General features: G+C 38.3%; 1 protein-coding gene across 1 annotated transcript; it reads right to left on the bottom strand.

Moving 5' to 3' along the window:
• Positions 1-12,278: 12,278 nt before the first annotated feature.
• Positions 12,279-23,099, bottom strand: LOC116253212 (amino acid transporter AVT1A-like). The gene is made up of 11 exons (XM_031627980.2): positions 22,924-23,099; positions 15,402-15,538; positions 14,996-15,204; positions 14,360-14,540; positions 14,026-14,245; positions 13,816-13,951; positions 13,661-13,680; positions 13,420-13,565; positions 12,701-12,744; positions 12,525-12,581; positions 12,279-12,394 (listed from the first exon to the last, which is right to left on the bottom strand). Exons 1-11 carry the CDS (start codon positions 23,097-23,099, stop codon positions 12,299-12,301), a joined length of 1,422 nt encoding a protein of 473 aa, XP_031483840.1. The 3' UTR covers positions 12,279-12,298.
• Between the last annotated feature and the right edge of the window lie 848 nt (positions 23,100-23,947).

Consider the following 23,947-nt stretch of genomic DNA (forward strand, 5'->3'; position numbering starts at 1 on the left):
GTTTGCACCCTCAGGAACGAGAGAAGCTGATCAGCTCTCTGTCCTTTTGATTCAGTATTATATTATATAAAATTTAAATCAATTTGATGTTGGATGGTTAAAAATTAATAATATATCACTAAAAGTATCGTAACTTCTTGATAAAAGCATCATGAACCGGTGCTGCACTATAAAGGAAAAGCAAGTACTTTTTCATAATAAATTTCCTAATATTTTAGCCATTCAACAACTCTTTGCATCCGGCATACTTCAATTTGACACACTTTTCATTTGAGGCCAAACAAAACTAGCTTTTGCTTTTCCTTTTTCTTTTATGGCAACTGAAATCACACTTGATTTTATGCAATTCTAATGTTTCATCATTTGAGTTTTGATGTATTACTAATCATGTAGTTTTGCCTGAAAAATTCTTCTCTTTGCCAAGTGTATGTGTTTTAGCTTCTTCTTAATTTATTTGGTTTAGAATAATGTTTTCACAGCAGTTTTTGTGCATGCATAGTTTCATTGTCATATATGTCAATGAGAAAATGCAGGAATTTAAAGTTTGAAAAAATTACAAACCACCAGTCTCAAGTTTTGGGTGAATAACACATAAAGAAAATAAAAGCATCTATATACAAAGAAAATACAAGTGCCAAATACTTATGGCTTAGGCAAGTGTCATAATTCAATGCATTTTATTTATATACAAAGAAAAAAAAATCAAACATTTATAACTTACGCAAATATCATAGTTTAATGTGTTTTATTTATATACAAAGAAAAAAACATCAAACATTTATAGGTTACGCAAAGAACTATATCATCCGTACAAGCGCCCTTTGCTTTATGATTTTGGTTCCTTTGAACCCAAACCGTTTTTATGACTTCAGATCAGATTTAAATTGGGTCACTTTAGTTGGTGGCACAATTATGGTTTAACTTGACTGGATTTGTTCAAAACAATGAGAAAAAATTTCGCTGGTTTGTAGTAAATGTTACCAACAAATAATTAAAGGAACACCATTTTCTTGAAAACATGCATATATATGCATGTATGTGTATATATCTAATTATATAATTTTTAATAAGTTTGATTGCGCATAATCTAGTAGGAGCAGGGGGTGGAGCCATGGTAGGAACCCTGCATGGGCTCTGGCTCCACCTCAATTTAAAAAAAAAAATTACATGTAAATTTTAGAAAAGTTCACTTGTTTTATATAAAAATTTAGAAAAATGATATTTCAGCCCTAGTTAAAATTTAGAAACTTTAATTTTGTCTTCTTCATTAAAAATTTATGGTTCTACCTAGAGTAGAACTGCATAACAAGGAGGAGTTTATATGTAACAAGGAAGATGGAGAGCATCTTTAGTGTAGTATAAAATCAAGTTAGGAAAAATTCTAGGAGAAAGTTTTTGATAAAAGGGAAGAAAACTTTGTTTTACTTCCTTGCAGTTTGCCTGCCTTTGTCAAAACCAACTCAGAAAAACCAGTTTTTTTAGTAGGAACATGGCGTTATGTTTCACAAACTTCATGCATGAGGCACAATGATATTTATTAAAATTCAAGTAATTTCTCAAACGAGGGATCAAGGGGCCTAAGATCAGCTTTCTGTTATACAAGTTAACCCTGGATCTGCCTTTCTTAGCAGTCTCTGGCCAGGCTTATTATACTGGGGTTCTGCATTGCATCCATTCCAAATTTCACCGATATCTGTTAAAATATTTTGATATTGTTGGCGTTTTGGGGATACCTGATCACATTGGCAAGATATTGCAATATTTTCGAAATGTCCCCACAAAATAAATATTGAGGATAATATATATATATAATACAATTTGTATATTTTGTATTTTTATGACTCTTAATCTTTAAAAAAAATTTGTAATTTATTAAAAAGGTATTTTTCTTTATAGTTTTTTTTACTTTTTTATTTTCATTTTTATCTTCTCAAAAAATTTTCTTTAATAGGTATTTTCGTCATGACACTCTAGCACAGAAACCGGATAGAAACGCATTGGGGAAGGGAAGAGGTTATAACAAAATGATCACCAAACAAATGCGTGTAACTACTGCCTACTAGGACGCAAATATAAAAGCCGGCATTCTATGGTGCTGCTGCCAAAGAATGGAGAAGGCGAACGATTTGAAGGCACTGGTGGGGGGCGGGGGAGAAAAGGAGGTGGAGGACGTTGATAAACACGGCAGTAAGAGCTACCGGTGCAATCTCTCAGCTCTTATTCTTATTCTTCTTTTTCTCATTTTGATCTGTAAAATTTATTTTAGCTGCAATGACTACTTTTTGAATCAGAACCGTTTGCGAACATGCTGTATTTTTCTGTGAAGTCAAGACACCGCTAACTTTCTACGTTCGTGATATATACCTTTCTGCCTGGATGATTTTCATGAAGATAATTCAAGGGATATTTATATATCACTCTCTGTATGCAGGGCAGGGCAGGGCTAAAAGTTGTATCATATATATATATATATATATATATATATATATATATATATATATATATATATATATATATATATATATATGCACGTATGGAGTCTGCATAACCAAGGAGGAGTTTATATGTAACAAGGAAGATGCGAGAGCATCTTCCCTGCCCTTCCACTCGCTTTCCATAGACAAGCTCCCTGCCGGGCCTACTGTCAAAGCATCTACACTGCATAACCCAAACTTACGTATCCCCAAAAAATGGAAGAAAACAGTTCACATTCTGCAGAACATAAATATATTAACTTAGTTTAGGTTGGATTTGATATGATAATCATAAATTATGAATCCATCTGGTTTGGAGGTTCAACTTGTAATCAAGGATCAAAGGAGGAGATCACTCCAAAGTGGGGAGTTGCTTATGGACATTGCAGAACACCCAGAAAAAAACAAGCTTATATAATATTTACACCATGAAAAGGAAACAGGATTTTTTTTTTTCATTTTGAAAGTTCTTCTTTATTATGTCAGTTACAGAAAGTTTCTTAATAGAAATACGACCAAGTTGCCTCCCTTGCTATACAGTTAGGCCAGTCGCTTATGTGATGCAAATCATGCAATATACTATTCTCAATGAGTTTTGTTAGGCACATATACAGGAATGCCACCTACCGACCTTTTATTAACTTTCATTCTCCAGGAAGAAAGCCGTTGCAAACAGAGGAGGAAAAAAAAAAGATACGTACGGCGCAAGATTCTAGAAACACCCACCTTTTTTGTAGGATTTTCAAAAACCTGCATGCTTTTACAATTTTTTTAGCTACTGATTTTCCGTGAATGTTATTACATATTATGAGCGGAAAATTACTAAAATGCTCTTGCTGACTAAATGGAATGCTCTTCTACTTCTACTACAAGAGCAAAAGTAGTATGGAGCAAAAATGTCCATGAAAAATGTCCTTCAATTTATACCATGTTTTGGGTGTTATATGCATAACATGGAAATTATCGTCATTTTATGACACAATTGAAATTCCTAAGTCTTTTATGGAGGTTACCTTGCATATTATGGAAATGAAATCCCTCCCTCCTTATTGACGTACAAGGACTTGCTATACTTCTTGTCACGCCCACCTTTACGGGTCATAACTTTCATTTTAGCTTCCTACTCTCTTGAAATTGATTGCCTACTTTATGACTTATACTTGAAACATATTTTCTTTCTTGCTTCTGCTCCTCCATGTGTTACTCTTTTATATCTTTTGGTTCGTGTATTTATCCTTCAACCCATACCTTTATGTACTAACAATCGCGGATTGAACGGACGTTGCTTGTTATAGGATGAAACGCCGTGACACCCAAATTGGCCTCAGATTTAAAAGTATTTTTGGTTTTAATTTCGCCTTATCAACGCACAACGTAAAATATTGGGCAACACTGATCCTGTCTGGGGAATTAGTCACAAAAGCGTCTCTACAAGTGAAAAAATGATCCTTCATTAGAACGGAGGGAAGCTTCTCGCTCCTCCGAGGATGAGAAAGGAGAAGGAGAAGACGACGACGGGCGAGAGGGAGTGAGAACTAGCATTTGAGAAACGAATGCGGAGGGGAGGGGGATTCCTTTCCTCGTAGGCGATCCATGAAGGGGAGAGAGACGATGATGGCCGCCTTTTTTCCCCTCCGATCGTTCGCCACGCCCTAGTATATAGATGCTAAGCTCTGCAATTTCAAGGGTCGATTTTTCCATGTTCTTCAAGTTCCTCGTCACTGCTCTCCTGGGCGCCGCGGCGCTCCGTCTCATCAGGGATACAGCCTCCAGGTACCTGACGGTCGGGAGATTGGGGGGACACCGGAGACCGGGGGCCGCAGGAGGTCGGACGGGTCATGGCGGTGGCAATCAATGCGTCTGCTTCGTCTGCCACAGGCCGTCCACCAAGAAATGCTCGCGGTGCAAGGCTGTGCGCTACTGGTATGGGATGGAATTCCTACTTTCTCTTCATGCATTGGTCGTTTGCCTTTTTTTTCCCTTCGGTGTTCTTAATTCCTTATCGTTTTGTGTTGAGTACTTTTTTTTTTTTGGGGAATAGTTCTGCTAATTGGTCCTAGTATTGGACTGATAATTATCCGGTATTTCCTTGTCCCTGCTGAGGATTTGGTTGATTTGTTGGTACCATATTCCGAGGTCCTAATTACTTAAATAAACTCGATGAAGTGGCTGCCATTTGGTATTGTCCGGATTCCACATGGTTTGTTGGTTTTGGACTTGCGTGGTTGTTGGCAATATGATCATGCATCATTGTTGTGGTGATGTTCTTCAAACTTCAAAGGGAATACTCTCATGTTTCTTATTTTTCACGTAACCCATAGTTTTAGGTTGAGGCGAAGATTCTGTTAGGTGTTAATTCCTTTGTGGATTTGGAGGTTTATGTATGCCGTGCTATTTTGGCGCTCGAAATTGCTTTCTTGGGGTTCAAGTATAAGCCTGGTGTTATTGCCTCAAGATAATGACTGAAGTTTGATTTGTCTCCCAGTTTCATGTTGTTTACTTCTTATGGTTATCTGGTTTCACAAATTTAAATCCATTCCAAAGAAAAATACAGACCTCATAAATTCATGAGCATCTTCCTGTTTCCCATATCCAAGATTTTCACCAATGTTAGGAATGGGAGAAAGGATATTGATTGGTGAAAAAGGGTTGATATATAATTATGGAAAAGCTGATGTTGTTTGTCTGGGAGTTATTGCATGTCTTCTCATAAGCAGCATTCTTATTCACAACTAAGTTTAATAAATGGAGCCAGCATGATCCTGTAATTTCTCCTTTTCCCATTAATAAGAAGTTTTTTTTTTCCCATTGATTGGCAACTAAATCAATTTCTAGAAAGTTTAATAACTTTTTGTTCAAAACTCTCTCTCTTTTCCCCCACCTTGACTATGTACAGCCAGAAGAGTGGCATTTAGCTGAGTTCAAAACAGACTGATTAGTTCTTTGCTGAACAGGCCCTTTGTTGACTGACTTTCCTTCTCTCAGCATCCCCCCATCTCCTCCCATATCTGGTAGGCTGAATGCTTTTCTTTTTAAAATATCCCGAGGTTCTCAAGTGGGAAATTTATTTAACGTTCCTCTGTTTGGTGTCTCGTGAGGCCTAGGGTCCCTCACGGCCATCGAATCCAGAAAGAATGAAATCTTTTTCAACAATCCCCAGAGAAGGGAAAACAATTCCCAAAAATATTTATAGTCCCTCCGACTACTAATCCCTGGTTTTTGAATTCGCTTAACATGGATTTGAGGTATCCAATCTGAAGCTATCAAACATAGCTTCCATACCTTTATAAAGAAAAAGGCTGAGTTGGAAGGGTACTCATCGTGGAAAGTGTTAAACGAAGCATTCAGCCTTCTTTCTGGATTCAGATGGAAAAGATAGTTTAACACTTTCCACGATAAGTACCCTCCTAGCTCAGCCTTTTTCTTTATAAAGGTATGGAAGCTATGTTTGATAGCTTCAGATTGGATACTCAAATCTATGTTAAGCGAATTCAAGAACCAGGGATTAGTAGTCGGAGGGACCATAAATATTTTTGGGAATTGTTTTCCCTTCCCTCGGGATTGTTGAAAAAGATTTCCTTCTTTCTGGATTCGACGGCCATGAGGGACCCTAGGCCTCACGATACACCAAACAGAGGAACGTTAAATAAATTTCCCACTTGAGAACCTCGGGATATTTTAAAAAGAAAAGCATTCAGCCTACCAGATATGGGAGGAGATGGGGGGATGCTGAGAGAAGGAAAGTCAGTCAACAAAGGGCCTGTTCAGCAAAGAAACTAATCAGTCTCTTTTGAACTCAGCTAAATGCCACTCTTCTGGCTGTACATAGTCAAGGTGGGGGAAAAGAGAGAGAGAGTTTTGAACAAAAAGTTATTAAACTTTCTAGACATTGATTTAGTTGTCAATCAATGGGGGAAAAAAAAAACTTCTTATTAATGGGAAAAGAAGAAATTACAGGATCATGCTGGCTCCATTTATTAAACTTAGTTGTGAATAAGAATTCTGCTTATGGGAAGACATGCAATAACTCCCAGACAAACAACATCAGCTTTTCCATAATTATATATTAACTCTTTTTCACCAATCAATATCCTTTCTTGCATTCCTAACATTGGTGGAAATCTTGGATATGGGAAACAGGAAGATGCTCATGAATTTATGAGGTCTGTATTTTTCTTTGGAATGGATTTAAATTTGTGAAACATAACCATAAGAAGTAAACAGCATGAAAACTGGGAGACAAATCAAACTTCTTTCATAACTTGAGGCAATAACACCAGGCTTATACTTGAACCCCAAAAAAGCAATTTCCAGCGCCAAAATAGCAAGGCATACATAAACCTCCAAATCAACAAAGGAACTAACACCTAACAGAATCTTCGCCTCAACCTAAAACTATGGGTTACCTGAAAAATAAGAAACATGAGAGTCCTTTTGAAGTTTGAAGAACATCACCACAACAATGATGCATGATCATATTGCCAACAACCACTCAAGTCCAAAACCAACAAGCTATGTGGAATCCGGACAATACCAAATCGCAGCCACTTCATTGAGTTTATTTAAGTAATTAGGACCTCGGAATATGGTACCAACAAATCAACCAAATCCTCAGCAGGGACAAGCGGATAATAACGAAACCACGAATACGATCAGTCCAATACCAGGACCAATTAGCAGAACTAATCCCCCAAAAAAAGTACTCAACACAAAACCATAAGGAACTAAGAACAACGAAGGCGAAAAAAGGCAAACGACGAATGCATGAAGAGAAAGTAGGAATTCCATCCCATACCAGTAGTGCACAGCCTTGCACCGCTAGCATTTTTTGGTGGACGGCCTGCGGTAGACGAAGCAGACGCCATTGATTACCACTGCATGCGTCCAACCCCCGCTGTCCTGCGTCGTCCCCCAATCTCCCGACCGTCAGGTACCTCGAGGCTGTATCCCTGACGAGACGGACCGCCGCGGCGCCCACCAGGAGAGCAGTGACGAGGAACTTGAAGAACGTGGAAAAATCGACCCTTGAGATTGCAGAGTTTAGCATCTATATACTAGGGTGTGGCGAGCGAACGGAAGGGAGAGAAGGCGGCCGTCGTCGTCTCTCTCCCCTTCATGGATCGCCTACAAGGAAAGGAATCCCCCTCCCCTCCGCGTTCGTTTCCCAAATGCTAGTTCTCACTCCCTCTCGCCCTTCGTCGTCTTCTCCGTCTCCTTTCTCATCCTCGGAGGAGCGAGAAGCTTCCCTCCCTTCTAATGAAGGATCATTTTTCACTTGTGGAAGACGCTTTTCTGACTAATTCCCCGGACAGGATCAGTGTTGCCCAATATTTTACGTTGTGCGGTGATAAGGCGAAATTAAAACCAAAAATACTTTTAAATCTGAGGCCAATTTGGGTGTCACGGCGTTTCATCCTGTAACAAGCAACCTCCGTTCAATCCGCCATTGTTAGTAAATAAAAGGTATGGGTTGAAGGATAAATACACGAACCAAAAGATATAAAAGAGTGACACATGGAGGAGCAGAAGTAAGAAAGAAAATATTTTTCAAGTATAAGGCAATCAATTTCAAGAGAGTAGGAAGCTAAAATGAGAGTTATGGCCCGTAAAGGTGGGCGTGGCAAGTAGTATAGCAAGCATCAATAAGGAGGGATGGATTTCATTTCCATAATATGCAAGGTAACCCCCAAAAAGACTTAGGAATTTCAATTGTGTCATAAAGTGACGATAATTTTCACGTTATGCCTATAACTTCCAAAACATGGTATAAATTGAGGGACATTTTTCATGGACATTTTTGCTCCATACTACTTTTGCTCTTGTAGTAGAAGAGCATTCCTCAGCAGGAGCATTTTAGTAATTTTCAGCTCATAATAAGTAATAACATTTAAAATTGTAAAAGCATGCAGGTTTTTGAAAATCCTACAAAGAAGGTGGGTGTTTCTAGAATCTTGCGCCATACGTATATTTGGTCCTCGACTTCCTCCACTTTCTGTGTTTTGAGGACATTCAAGTTTTCATTTTTTTTTTCCCTTTTGTGTCTTGCAACCGCTTTCTTCCTCGAGAATGAAAGTTATTAAAAGGTTGGTAGGTGGCATTCCTGTATATGTGCCTAACAAAACTCATTGAGAATAGTATATTGCATCACATAAGCGACTGGCCTGGCTGTATACCAAGGGAGGCAACTTGGTCGTATTTCTATTAAGAAACTTTCAGTAACTGACATAATAAAGAAGAACTTTCAAAATGAAAAAAAAAATCCTGTTTCCTTTTCATGGTGTAAATATTATATAAGCTTGTTTTTTTTTGGGTGTTCTGTAATGTCCATAAGCAACTCCCCACTTTGGAGTGACCTCCTCCTTTGATCCTTGATTACAAGTAGAACCTCCAAACCAGATGGATTCATAATTTATGATTATCATATCAAATCCAACCTAAACTAAGTTAATATATTTATGTTCCGCGGAAAGTGAACTGTTTTCTTCCATTTTTTGGGGATACGTAAGTTTGGGTTATGCATTGTAGATGCTTTGACAGTAGGCCCGTCAGGGAGCTTGTCCTTGGTTATGCAGACTCCATATATATATATATATATATATATATATATATATATAAGCTTTCAAGAAGAGGTGTTCCCTTAATTATTTTGTTGGTAATCTTTATTACAAACCAGAGAAAATTTTCTCATTGTTTTGAACAAATCCAGTCAAGTTAAACCATAATTGTGCCACCAACTAAAGTGACCCAATTTATTTCGGACAAAAATATTAGGTCGCCTCCCACCTTTTAGGGGGTTGGACTTAAGACATTCAACTTGAAAGAGGCCAAGAGTTTAATACTCAACCATGATTCATAGCTGCCCCAACTTGCAAGAAAGAACAAATAAAACAAACACAAAAAGAAAGATAAAAGAAGTTGTCAATACCACGGTTACCACCTAGTTTTCCTCCCCTTTATGATTAATCTTAGGAACAATAACAAAAAAGTGACTCTCTCTCCCTCTCATATCTGTTCTTGGTTTGTCCAACTTAACTTGGTTGAATGACATCCGATTGTTACTTTGTTTTGCTATTGGATGCTATGATTTCGACCTTTTAACTGCACCTTCACTTCTTTGCCTCGACTACTAAGCGGTTCAGAACATAATGTCATGTCATGCCTTAAGACAGATATACAGACAACAACTGCTGAAACCAATGGATGATGAACAGGTCTGTTTAATGATGCAAGAAGTGGACAAGAAGGGTGCTCTTCGCCCTGACATGTTTACTGGTCGGTTCTACAAGCAGTACTTTTGGGGAGGAATGGGGGACGATGGCTGCCAACCTCTAGAAAGTGATCTCAACAACAGGTGCATCCTTCACAGAATAAACAGGAACAAGTGTTATTATGATGCCAAGGAAAGAAAACTTTGAGCCATCCACACTTATGACCCATTAATTTATGTGACTTTCTCTACAAATTTATTGTCTGTTGAGAATCGCAATGCATAAGCTTGTAATTATTTGCCAAAAAGCCTTTTTCTAGAAAGGTTGAGGCAGTGTCATCCTGTTTCTCCTTTCTTGTTTCTCTTTGCCATAGAACTGCTTTATCTGGTGTTGGATGAGTAAGAAAGTGAGTACTGGTGAAATTGGGGACGCCTGAGTTGAACCATGGATATGAAAATTAATTTCCTGCGAGTGGAGATCTAAGGATGTTCATATCACTCACGAAGTTGCAACTAATGTCTCCCCAAATAAACGATCTGCCAAACAGCAGGATTCTATTAGTAGACGATGGGCTCTGTTAGAAGAGAGGATTCCTCTTTTTAAATTGATTTGGCGAAATGAAAAGTAGATGCCAACGTCTACTTGTAAGTTTGATATCAAGGGTATCAACTGAACAAAGTTTGCCAAACCCCGGTTCATGTGGGAGCATTTGGTAACAGGAACACTATTCTTTAGGAGGTCTGTTTCATTAACCTATCCCAATCTTTGGGACATATTTATAAAACATTATGTTTCATAAGTGTTCCTGTTATAAAACAGCTTCTAACAGGGACATTGTGTGAGTGTCACACAAATGTGTGGGAATCCACCCCAAGAGCATATTTATGGAACATCCATAAAGTGTTTTTGCTGAAAAATGATCCATGATATATTACTTGTACAACTTGAATCATGGTCTGGTAGGAGTCTGCCTTGTTACCGCAGCTTATTATCTCATAGAAAAGAGTATTGAAGCAGCCATTTGAGGGGTGTCAACAGATGCTACTCGCATCAGACCCAGGTGCACTCGACCTGGTCCGAGTATCAAGTACCGCTGATCTAGATAAGAGTTAGCGACAACTATGCTTGGTCATGCAAGTTCTGCACATGTCAATCTTGGTTCCCATCTAATAAAATATTACACCTTTATGTTTTCAACGGAAATTCTGATGGGTTTTTAGTAAAGATGTCAACACGTCGGATTTAAATCAAATGTACCCTTAACCATATCTGTTTTTAGGATGTTCACACATTTGCATTCAGATTCAAATACAAACAAAGAAAAGTCATATTCGAATATGAAAACCGATTTCACAAATTTGAATCTAATCCAAATCTGATCTTTACATTCATATCCGCATCCGAATTTGAATTTTGAACTGATTTAGCCGATTTTCAAAATGTACGAGCTTTAGATATGGGATATCTGTTTAAAAATAAATATGATATGAATCCATATCCGAATCTGATTGAATATTTAAGTATATCTGAATCTGAACAGATGTCATTTTTTAAGTCTGTGATTTCTTAATCAGATATCAAATTTATTTTCATATCAGATTTTTTTGAAATGATTCGGTTAGATACGTTATCTAAATCCGATATATTGGCTTCCCAAGTTTTTAGTCTATCCTGAAGTAGAATGTGAGTCATGTACAGACTTTTGTCCCACAGATATCAAACCTATGGTGTGCTCCAAACAGTAATTGGAGGAGATTTTTCTCTCATAAAAAAAACCCAGATCCGTCCTCTTAGATTTTGTACAGGCAGGTTGCCAGTTCAACCCAACCATTGGTAAGTACTCGGCTCCGATGCCGAGATTCTTTCACAATTCATGAACAAGGAATATGAAATCATCTCGGCTGATATGTACAAGGGCAATGTAACTTTTAATTCACCTGAAAAATACAGAATGAAGATGGTGGGCCTTTCTCAAATTCAGAAACGGAATGCACCTGATCTTCTCACAGGGCTGATGGCCTGCTTCCCAACCTTTAAAGATCGGACAGGAGCTGTGGCAGACCCCATTATCATGGAATTCCCCATGGTTGACGATAAGCGGAGAACAAATTTGATGGGGTTAGCAGACATGTTTCTAAGCAGAAAAATAAATCGTTTACTCTGTTGGCTGGTGCATGCAATGCAGTTAGTTGTGTACTTCCTGATTAAGCCGCGAAAAAGAAAAATTAAACATGTGGAGAGTTTTCAAGTTGTATGACTACTAATTGTCATCTGAATTAGAAAGAAAAGGTAGTACAAGGTGTGGAGCCACATGGGGACTGGGGCATAACCGCAGAAATACAAAATTACATAAATGTCTTTACAAAAAAAAAAAATCATCTATTAAGTATAGATCAAGCTCCACACTCGGACATTTGATCCTGGAATGTGAAATTAAACTTGTGTTATATGTGAACCAGACATTTTTAGCTTTTTCGCAACATCAAACCATTTGCACAAACGAAACTTGAGTCATGCAAATTATGTGTAAAAAAGCAATTCATTTATATGTGCCCATCCTTCATAAAAGTGAGATAAAGCAGAAACAAAGGTTGACTTAGATATAAACCGTTGAGATCAAGTGAAGCTCTTCACGATCTGAGACAGAGAAGAGTACGTGCCAAGAGCTGCACAGACTGTGCCTGTTCCGATTATTGTGATACAAAGGACGATCTGATAGCAGACAAGGAAAAAATGCAGGAAAAGATGTAATAGATAGCCGAATGGGAGAACCCAAATCTTTTAAAAAGATTGTTTCATATGTGCGTGCATGTGTAAAATATTGCTTGGCGTACTGAAGTACCTCAAATGTTGCCGTCTTCTTTATCTTCAAGAAACAGAGAGGAGGAAAGACGACAGCCTATGATGAGCATAGCAGCAGTCAGCAGACGACATGCGCTCATCAAAAATCAAGAAAAAATGTTCTCCTATAAGTTCATCTAAATTATAAAATGCGCATTTATGATTCACGGTTATTACAGTAAGCGAGCAGAGCAGAGAGCCAAACAATGCCATGAATAGACCTGGAACCATAGCACAGTGGGAAGGAAGGATCATTAGAAGAAGCAGCCAGAATAGTTTAAGTTGGATAGACATGTAAAGCATATACATCAATAGATGGATCATTCGAAATATAAAGAAGAATTGGATTGCTTTCACATGCCAATGAATGTTTTTAACTAACAGTTGAATTATAAGATGCAGAGATTAGTTAATTTTTCCCTAAGTTAAAGTCTAGTGCCCCATGAAAAAACCAATCCTTGAGAGACATTGGATTGCCTAGTTTTAATAGAACAAGTTACTGTTATAAACTTCATTGCAAGGTGGGTATCGCTTGACCTATTAGCAGAAATTTTCTAAACGAGTTTGAGGGAAATTGAGTAAGTCTCTAAATCCTCATGGAAGCAACGTCTATTGGGTGTCTTGTGGAGCTGGGCTATCTCCAGTTATTTGCCAGTATTAGGTGATTCCCAAATCATTAAGAAGTGCCGGATTGCTCCTTCAGCTTTCATGAAGTTCATTCAGTCTCAACACTTTAAATTTTCTATGTCAAACAGACTGTGATTCCTTTGCACTATACCCTAGACTTCATTCACATGTTTAGAACTTGTGTTGTGCAAACCATCTGTTTTTTGTGCTATTAAGCTTTCTTTTGCTTCCGTTTAAAGTAATACTACCATAGTCATGAGTTGGCATACCGAAAAAAGGTAAAAGTAATGCAATAGAGACTGTTGAAATAACTAGTCCTGTCCTTATCAGCATGCAAACGAGCAACCCATTTTGTCTCCCTACTGGAAGCAACTTCTCAAAGCCCCTCGCCAAGGGATTAAGAAGTAAGGCATATCTATTCTGCTGTCAAGGTAAAAAATTCTGAAATTAATCAAACTATTGCGCAAGAAAAGCATGTAATCTATACATTTACGAGAAGTGAAAGGATACTTAGTGAGGGGATTGATCACCTAGGAAGAAAAAGAATAAAAGAACAGAGATTAGTACGGGCTACATAATATCGTTAGCATGAATTATTAATTTGTAACTCTCTATCAACAAGGCTTGATATAAAACATGGATAGACATATCAATGATGTACTCACTGTCGTCCAGATTGCAACTTTTGAAGCAGAAAAATGTGTTGGCAAGTTCAAGGTTATTTGGGATCTAGTTTTCTGACCAAACATTAGATATCCCATCGCTCCAACAAGACCATATATTGCAGTGCACAGAAAGAAGCTGCGGTAACAGATAAACAATTTCGAGAACATATTATATTGAGACACTAGTCCATAGAAAAAAAAAATACCTACCAAATAAGTAGCGCCATGTTGAATTTTGTTTTCTGTGCCATTGATTGATATATATTAGGAAATACTGTGTGTCCAGCGTAGCAAAACCCATACACCCCGATTGCAAACGGAAGACCATTCCAATTAATAAAGGAGCCAGTTTGGTGAAATCCTATACCACCAGTTGTACCCACAACAAACACTGAAAGGGATATTAAAATTGTTGCAAGAACACCACCAGCTGCATTCCACATTTGGAAAGACCCGGTAAATAGTCAATTAAAAAAATATGAGTCCACACTTTCGAAACTTTGTTCACAAGCATAAAAGATAAGAAAATGAAGTTGCACAATACCTGAAAGGTAAGACAAGACTTGGAGATCTTTTAACCAAACTGTGGGAATGACGACTAGGCCAGTTAAGATTCCAAAAAGGTGCGCAGAGCCGACATGAATCCCCGCCAAATCAATTGAAGATCCCGGAAATAACTTTCTTAGGTTATCAGCTTCCAAGATGATAATTTCCACGCAGATGCACTGTATTATGGGGTGCAGAGAGAGAGAGAGAGAGAGAGAGTATGGTCCATGGTGTTAATTGTTATCATGAAGGACAATGGTCAACTAGAATCATCGTCATCCATAACCAGAAATGCCAAAATGTGATTGTTCAGTAATTAGAAACTGTTCAGCTACTGTTGCATTTTCAGTGCATACTGTTGCATTTTCAGTGCATGTTCCCATTTGTCGGTGTGTGCAGGGGCTGAAACAGGATTTTTTTTAGGGGCACACCAAAATCTCTGCAAAAAAAAAAAAAACCTGCTCTCACCCGGGCCATGGCCCAGGTGGCCCCCCTCTCTCCGCCCCTGGGTGTGTGTGTATATATATATAAACAAAATAAAAGAGGAGTGATGCTCATTTCTTTCTGGAGAAAAAGGAAAAGAACCATTGGGTTGGTGGAGAAATCAGGAGCAATTCAAGTTACTTACAAGTACCAAGAAGCGCCCATATTTTCCATAGGCAGCTTCGCCTATATCTGGATAGCTGATAATGCCTCCTCTGTTTCGCATACAACGTCCCATGAGGATGCCTGTGTAGCAACACATGGCTGCAAAGCACGTTAAGACCAGCAAGCTTGCCCATCCAGCTTCTTTTATGGTGAAAGGTGTGGTCAGAATTCCAACTCCCAGCATCACGTTAACACCTGTTACCAAAACCTTAGAATTCAGTTAGTCCAGAAGAAAAAGAGAATACGAAAAAGATTCAAAGTGCGTGCGAATCTAGCTTTTCTGGCAAAGTCTGACTCCCCTTTTCTTTTAACTTGTAATGTGAACCAGAAGCACTATATGATCTGGAAAACAATATGACAGTAGTTTCAGAGTGTTGGTAAGACTATGATACCATTGAAGATGGTCTGGGTCATGCTACATCCTTGAGCATCTTGCCCTTCTCGAGAGGACTGCAAGTTTTGGTCTTCTGCCACAGTGTCTTGATGGGTAGTGGGGGAAGCAGTGATTTCATATGCATCGACCGACTCCCTGTTTGGAAAAATAGCTACGCGTTAAGTGCACGAGATCAATGAATTAGAGGAGGTGCACTTTTGGTGGCTGCCTAGCATGTATAATCAAACAATTTTAGTTTTTCCAGATAATCCTTCTTTCTTCGAGAAATGGTATATGTTTCTACGGGGAAGAGGTTAGAGCAGGCAGGGTCATCCACTGGAAGGGGGCTCCTAGAACACGCAATTTGTGCCCCTTTTCTCATCATGTTTTCATTGTTCCTTCAGATTCTTTTTTTTTCTCCCCATGTACTTATTCTCTTTTTGTGAATTTAGAGACATTGATCAACTTCGTCCTGTGTTTCGTTCCGATGCAGAAAACGATGAAGAAATTGCAAAATACAGCGCAATTTAAACCAAGCAACAAATTGTCATTTAACTTTTGGGCATCAATGTATAAGTGGTTTCAAAGCGCCACTTCATGGAAAAGAAATGTTACTTTTTTTCTTAAATGGTGAAATTATCCCCTCTCAAAAGTAATCCCAGTTTCACAATAATTAATGAAATTTTTTCAAACTTTACTACTCTAGCAAACTTGAACCTAGAAATCGACCTGATTGTTCTTTAATACTACCAAGTAGCCCATGTCCTTCACATGAAACTTAACCACAATTTCTTTTAGACTAAAAAACAACAATACCAGTTTCCTCAAGTCTAGCCACAAATGGTTAGGTTTATTTTTACCTTTCTCTAGCAGAGAACTAATTACTGATTTAAATTGAAATTTCTATTAATTTCATGTTAAGTGCAATTTCCAAAACAGTCACAAACAGGAAATTCTTGAAATCAAGCACTGAACTTCAAAAAAACTGTCTGCAAGCACGTGATTACCCTCTCTACGACGATCTTAAGGAAAGAAAAAGATTTAATGCCAATGTGTTATTAGCTCCAAAGGCTCGCATCAAGGATCAGAAGACGAACAACTAAATTTTATGTAAAGGAAAACTTAATTTCATGGGAACGTTTCTGACAGAGTTACAGGTAAAGTCTGAAGAAAATAGAGGCGATATCAGTAAGGAAACTCTTGATCAAGAAAGAAAGGAGGAAAACAGAGGAAGTCAGCGTTACAATGCCAAAGAGGAAAACAGAGGAGTGAATGAAGAAACTCCAGCCAGCCGTGACAATGAAAACAGTAACGGCTGTAATCACTATAATGCCAACAAGGAAACACCAGCCCATCATGACGCTGGAGACAGTAACGATTATAATCGTTACCATGGAAAGAAGGAAACATTGTCATCTGGCCAACCGTGTGAAGAAAGAAATACAAAGACAATGGCTGGCCAGGCAGCTCTCAAACAGAGAGACACAACTCAACAAAGAAATAACGACTGTAAATCAGATACAGTTTCCTTCTGTAAAGATTGATATAGATCTTGTAATTCAGGAAATAATGATGCTTGTAATTATATTATAAATAGAAGAAAGAACCAGACATATCGTCACCAAGAACGATAGCTGCCCTTGTGGATGTAGGTGTGATTTTACACCGAACCACGTTATATCAGGCGTTAGTCCCTTAAATCTCTGTTTTTCTTTATGGTATCAGAGCAGGACAACCCTATGGCGCAGAACAATTCTTCCTCAAGCATGGCGTCAGCTCCAAGCAAATACCCTTACCCATACAATCTGAACGTTGCCAACTTTGTGTCGATCAAGCTCAATCAAGGAAATTTTCTGCTTTGGCAAACACAGATGATGGGGCTCATCGAGAGCCAAGATATGACTGGTTTCCTAGACGGAGAATACCAGCCGCCCGCACAGTTCCTCACTGCCTCTACTGAAAATACAGTCACAGGACTGAATCCCGACTATCTTGCTTGGCGAAAGTCGGATCGTCTTCTTAAAGGATGGATCACTGGGACTCTTGCAGAGGAAATCCTAGGCATTATCATCGGACAACAAACTGCCATGGAGGTATGGACTACTCTAACTCAGCATTTCGCTAATAAATCTAAGGAGCGAGAAATGTTTCTTATGCAAAAACTTCAAATGCATAAGAAAGGGAACTCGTCCATTGATGAATATGTTCGCAGCTTCAAGAAAATTTCCGATGAGCTCGCTGCTATTGGAAAGCCTATTACAGACGAAACTAAAGTCTTTTGGCTCCTCACTGGCCTCGGAAAAGATTATGAATCTTTTCGAACAACCTTATTGACAACCATGCTGAAACCACCAGCACCCTCATATCTTGAGGTAGTTGCTCTTCTTCAAAATCATGAAACTATGAGGACGTTAGAAGAAGATTCTTCTAGCACCCACGTTACTTTTTTCAGCCACCGTCAACCTAATCAAAGGTACAAGGGAAGCAAAAATCAAACCTTCAATTCTAAAGGACGTGGGTTTGTGCAAGCTAGCCAAAGTGGTTCATGGAACTCAGCCGACAAAAACAAAGATGGCAATATGAACCGATCAGCTCCAGAAAAAGGCATAATATGCCAAATATGCAGCAAAAGAAATCACACCGCTCTCAACTGCTGGCATAGGTTCAATCAAGTGTTTCAGTCACAGAAGGCCCCACAAGCTTTAACCATCACGAAAGCATCTGAAAATCAAGATCAACAATGGTTTCCTGACACCGGTGCATCGGCTCATGTGACGTCTAACGCAGGTATACTCAGTTCTCTATCTAAATATTATGGGACAGATAAAATTATGGTTGGAAATGGAGAAAAATTGGATATTACTCATATAGGGCAGGCTACTATAGCTAATGGGCAACAAAAACTGGTTCTTGATAATGTTTTAGTCGTCCCCAAGATCAAGAAAAACCTTATCTCTGTCAGTCAGTTAACGTCCGATCTTCCTTATGTTTTTGAATTTTCAACTAATGAATTTGCTGTGAAGGAAAAGATGACCAACAAAGTGATAATTACGGGGAAGAGGCATGAAGATCTTTATGCGGTTGAAAATAAGAGAGAAGGCAGCGACCGGATCCATGAAGTTCATTTCTCTACAAGATTTCAAGCAGCAACTAAAGAAGTTTGGCACCAACGTCTAGGTCACATTCATCGTGAGGTAGTAAATTTTCTTGCAAATAAAAAGGCCATTCGTGTGACAGGCCATAGTTCTTTAAACAGCATATGTTCTAGTTGTCAAATGGCAAAAATGTGTCGTCTTCCTTTCTTACCAGTGGATGAGCATTGTGAAAAATTTCTTGATAAAGTTCATTGTGATTTATGGGGACCAGCCCCTGTTATTTCAGTTGCTAAATTTCGATTCTATGCTGTTTTCATTGATGAAGCCACCCGGTTCACTTGGTTCTATCCCTTGCGTTACAAATCTGAGTTATACCAAGTGTTTACGATTTTCCATAAATATGTTGAAAATCAGTTTGATACAAAAATTAAGATATTTCAAAGTGATGAAGGAGGTGAATTCAATAGTCTCAAACTTGCAGCGTATTTACAAGAACATGGTATACATCATCACAAAGCTTGTCCTAAAACGCCACCCCAAAATGGAATGGCAGAACGGCGTCACAGGACCATTGTCGAACTCGGTTTGGCAATGAAGTTCAATGCTAATATACCAGCTCGATATTGGGTTGAAACATTTTCCACTGCAGTTTGGCTTATTAATAGACTACCCACTCCTACATTGAAGATGAAATCTCCTTTTGAATTGGTTTTTGGAAAAAGTCCGTCTTACTCTTGCTTGCGGACATTTGGGACTAGATGTTTTCCATATCTCAGAGATTACGCTCTCAACAAACTTGAACCAAGATCCTTACCTTGTGTATTTTTGGGTTATAGTAATACACATAAGGGATACAAGTGCTTATATCCACCTACAGGGAAAATATATATTTCCCGACATGTTGTCTTTGATGAAAGTATCTTCCCTTATAAACAGCCTGGAGCACTCTTTTCTTCTACATCAACCAGCAACAGTGGGGTGACTTACAGTGATTGGATTGCATTAGATCAATGTTCAGATGGTAACAATGATAATTCATATCAAGTGGTTGATCATCATCTCTTGCATGATGGTTCATCAGACACTGCTTTTGTCCAAGAGCCGCCTAGCAGACACGACAATGTTTCAGCACAAGAGACACATGATATAGGTGCAAATGATCTACTCTCACCAAACAATGAGGCTGGAAGTCAACCACCTACAGAACAACGGCCGTTCCAAGGAACCTCCAATATTCATTCAATGGTAACTCGGGCTAAGGTTGGTACCTTAAAACCAAACCCTAAGTATTTTTTGGCCTTAACGGTACCACTTGAACCCAAAACTGTTAAGCAGGCCTTTAAAGATCCAGGTTGGGTTGCTGCTATGAAAGAAGAGTTACGTGCCTTGGAACAATGCCACACTTGGACGTTGGTACCTCGCCAATCAGGTATGAACGTTGTTTCAACCCGATGGGTCTTTAAAACCAAACTCAAAAGTGATGGAACGGTTGAGCGACTCAAAGCTAGACTGGTTGCGCGCGGGTTCAACCAAGTGCCTGGCATTGACTTTCTAGAAACCTTCTCTCCTGTTATAAAGCCAGCAACTATTAGAATTGTGCTTACTATAGCTCTTTCTCACAACTGGGATATTCGACAAATGGATGTCAAAAATGCCTTCTTGCATGGTGATTTGGATCAAACTGTATTTATTGAACAACCACCAGGATTTCTTGATGATCAAAAACCAAATTATGTGTGCCAGTTACACAAAGCTCTCTATGGTTTACGTCAAGCTCCAAGAGCATGGTACGATCGGTTTGGAACTTATCTTCTCTCAAAAGGTTTCTTCTCCAGCATCTCTGATTCCTCGCTATTTATCTATAAAGAAGGTCGTGGTGTCATACTTTTATTATTGTACGTCGACGATATCATATTAACTGGCAGCAACCCTATGCTACTTGAAGACTTCATTCGAGATATTAGCAAGGAGTTTTCTATGAAGGATCTTGGTTATCTTCATCACTTTCTTGGCATAGAAGTGATCAAATTTTCTGGAGGGCTCTTCCTCAATCAAAAGCGATATGCCTATAGCCTGCTGGAAAGAGCAAATATGACATCGTGCAAACCGGCCGTCACTCCCTTGGTTCAAAATTACAAAAATCTGGTTGATGACATACCTTTTTCCGATCCGACACTCTTTCGAAGCTTGGTGGGAGGCCTCCAATACCTCACGTTCACGCGGCCTGACATCTCCTTCGCTGTGAACTTTATCAGCCAATACATGCAATCACCCATGGTCAGTCACTTTCAACTACTTAAAAGACTCATTCGATATGTTAGTGGTTCCATTGATATCGGATGTCATATACATTCGCAAGCGCAACTCCAACTTCATGCCTTTTCTGACTCTGACTGGGCGGGATGCCAGGCAACACGTCGCTCAACTACTGGTTTTGTTACGTTTATTGGCACTAATCCTATTTCATGGACAGCAAAGAAGCAACCTACAGTGGCCAGATCTACCACCGAGGCTGAGTACCGATCAATGGCATCTGCTGCTGCCGAATTAACCTGGATTACATATATCCTCAAAGACATCGGACTCTATCTCCCAGAACCACCGGTCCTCTACTGTGACAACATGTCTGCACTTCAAGTCTCTATCAAACCGGTTTTTCACTCTCGCATGAAGCATGTCGAATTAGATTATCATTTTCTAAGGGAAAAGGTTGCACTTGGTCTTCTTACGACTCAATTTGTTCCAACGACCCAACAGGTGGCTGACATTTTCACCAAGGCTCTCTCTCGAACCACTTTTGAATTTTTAAGAGGCAAACTAGCGCTTTCCATACTGCCGCCTAGTTTGAGGGAGGCTGAAGAAAATAGAGGCGATATCAGTAAGGAAACTCTTGATCAAGAAAGAAAGGAGGAAAACAGAGGAAGTCAGCGTTACAATGCCAAAGAGGAAAACAGAGGAGTGAATGAAGAAACTCCAGCCAGCCGTGACAATGAAAACAGTAACGGCTGTAATCACTATAATGCCAACAAGGAAACACCAGCCCATCATGACGCTGGAGACAGTAACGATTATAATCGTTACCATGGAAAGAAGGAAACATTGTCATCTGGCCAACCGTGTGAAGAAAGAAATACAAAGACAATGGCTGGCCAGGCAGCTCTCAAACAGAGAGACACAACTCAACAAAGAAATAACGACTGTAAATCAGATACAGTTTCCTTCTGTAAAGATTGATATAGATCTTGTAATTCAGGAAATAATGATGCTTGTAATTATATTATAAATAGAAGAAAGAACCAGACATATCGTCACCAAGAACGATAGCTGCCCTTGTGGATGTAGGTGTGATTTTACACCGAACCACGTTATATCAGGCGTTAGTCCCTTAAATCTCTGTTTTTCTTTAAAGTCAAGCAGGAAATTCTTCTTCAAGAAAAGACTACATAAATAACCGTTAATTTTGAGAAACGAAGAACACAACAAAGTTCTTCGCTCTCCGTTGGATTGCTTAATTATACTGAACATAAGGACCCTCTCCTCATCCGCCATTTTACATAAATTCTCATCCACTAGTCACATGGCATTATTTTCGGATGTTGACGACACAAAACACAGAAAGAAAAAAATGCGATTCTGCACTTGTCCCACATTGTCTAAACTGAAAACGTTTTAACAATTCCACGTTATATTATCTCTTTCGAAAGGCAATAACATGAAAAATACAAAAAATAGCACAAGTGTCTCATATTTGGCTCAATAATCGCACGAACTTTCAGTCGCCCTTCCATAAACCAAAAAACACACCATTCCTCAATGTTACTTTTTTCTTAAATGACTCTCTCTCTCTCTCTCTCTATATATATATATATATATATATATATATATATATATATATATATATATATATATATATATATATATATATATATATATATATATATATATATATATATATATATATATATATATAGACACACACACACACACATTAATTCTATGCTCCCATGTGCACGATGCTTCGTGATTGTTAAAAATTAAAAATTTGCCGTTAAAATGCTACCACCACATGAGAATTAGCAACGGTTTATGAAGCAACAACACTTGGTTAGTTCTTAACAATGATTTATGATGTATTTAGCAATAGTTTTTAATTTTTAACCATCCAAATGTTATATATATATATATATATGATACAACTTTTAGCCCTGCCCTGCCTTGCATACAGAGAGTGATATATAAATATCCCTTGAATTATCTTCATGAAAATCATCCAGGCAGAAAGGTATATATCACGAACGTAGAAAGTTAGCGGTGTCTTGACTTCACAGAAAAACACAGCATGTTCGCAGACGGTTCTGATTCAAAAAGTAGTCATTGCAGCTAAAATAATATTTACAGATCAAAATGAGAAAAAGAAGAACAAGAATAAGAGCTGAGAGATTGCACCGGTAGCTCTGACTGCCGTGTTTATCAACGTCCTCCACCTCCTTTTCTCCCCCGCCCCCCACCAGTGCCTTCAAATCGTTCGCCTTCTCCATTCTTTGCCAGCAGCACCATAGAATGCCGGCTGTTATAGTTGCATCCTTGTAGGCAGTAGTTACACGCATTTGTTTGGTGATCATTTCGTTATAACCTCTTCCCTTGCCCAATGCGTTTCTATCCGGTATCCGGTTTCTATGCTAGAGTGTTACGACGAAAAGACCTATTGAAGAAAATTTTTTGAGAAGATAAAAATGAAAATAAAAAAGTAAAAAAACTGTAAATAAAAATACCTTTTTAATAAATTACAAATTTTTTTTAAAGTTTAAGAGTCATAAAAATACAAAATATAAAAATTGTCTTACATATATATATATATATATATAATCCTCGATATTTATTTTGTGGGGACATTTCGAAAATATTGCAATATCTTGCCAATGTGATCAGCTATCACCAAAACGCCAACAATATCAAAATATTTTAACAGATATCGGTGAAATTTGGAATCGATGCAATGCAGAACCCCAGTATAATAAGCCTGGCCCGAGACTGCTAAGAAAGGCAGATCCAGGGTTAGCTTGTATAACAGAAAGCTGATCTTAGGCCCCTTGATCCCTTGTTTGAGAAATTACCTGAATTTTAATAAATATCATTGTGCCTCGTGCATGAAGTTTGTGAAACATAACGCCATGTTCCTACTAAAAAAACTGGTTTTTCTGAGTTAGTTTTGACAAAGGCAAGCAAACTGCAAGGAAGAAAAACAAAGTTTTCTTCCCTTTTATCAAAAAATTTCTCCTAGAATTTTTCCTAGCTTGATTTGATGCTACACTAAATATGCTCTCCATCTTCCTTGTTACATATAAACTCCTCCTTGTTTATGCGCAGAACCATAAATTTTTCATGAAGAAGACAAAATTAAAGTTTCTAAATTTTATCTAAGGCTGAAATATCATTTTTCTAAATTTTTATATAAAACAAGTAAACTTTT

The sequence above is a fragment of the Nymphaea colorata genome, chromosome 4, assembly GCF_008831285.2.
Source record: "Nymphaea colorata isolate Beijing-Zhang1983 chromosome 4, ASM883128v2, whole genome shotgun sequence".
Classification (NCBI taxonomy): Eukaryota; Viridiplantae; Streptophyta; class Magnoliopsida; order Nymphaeales; family Nymphaeaceae; genus Nymphaea; species Nymphaea colorata.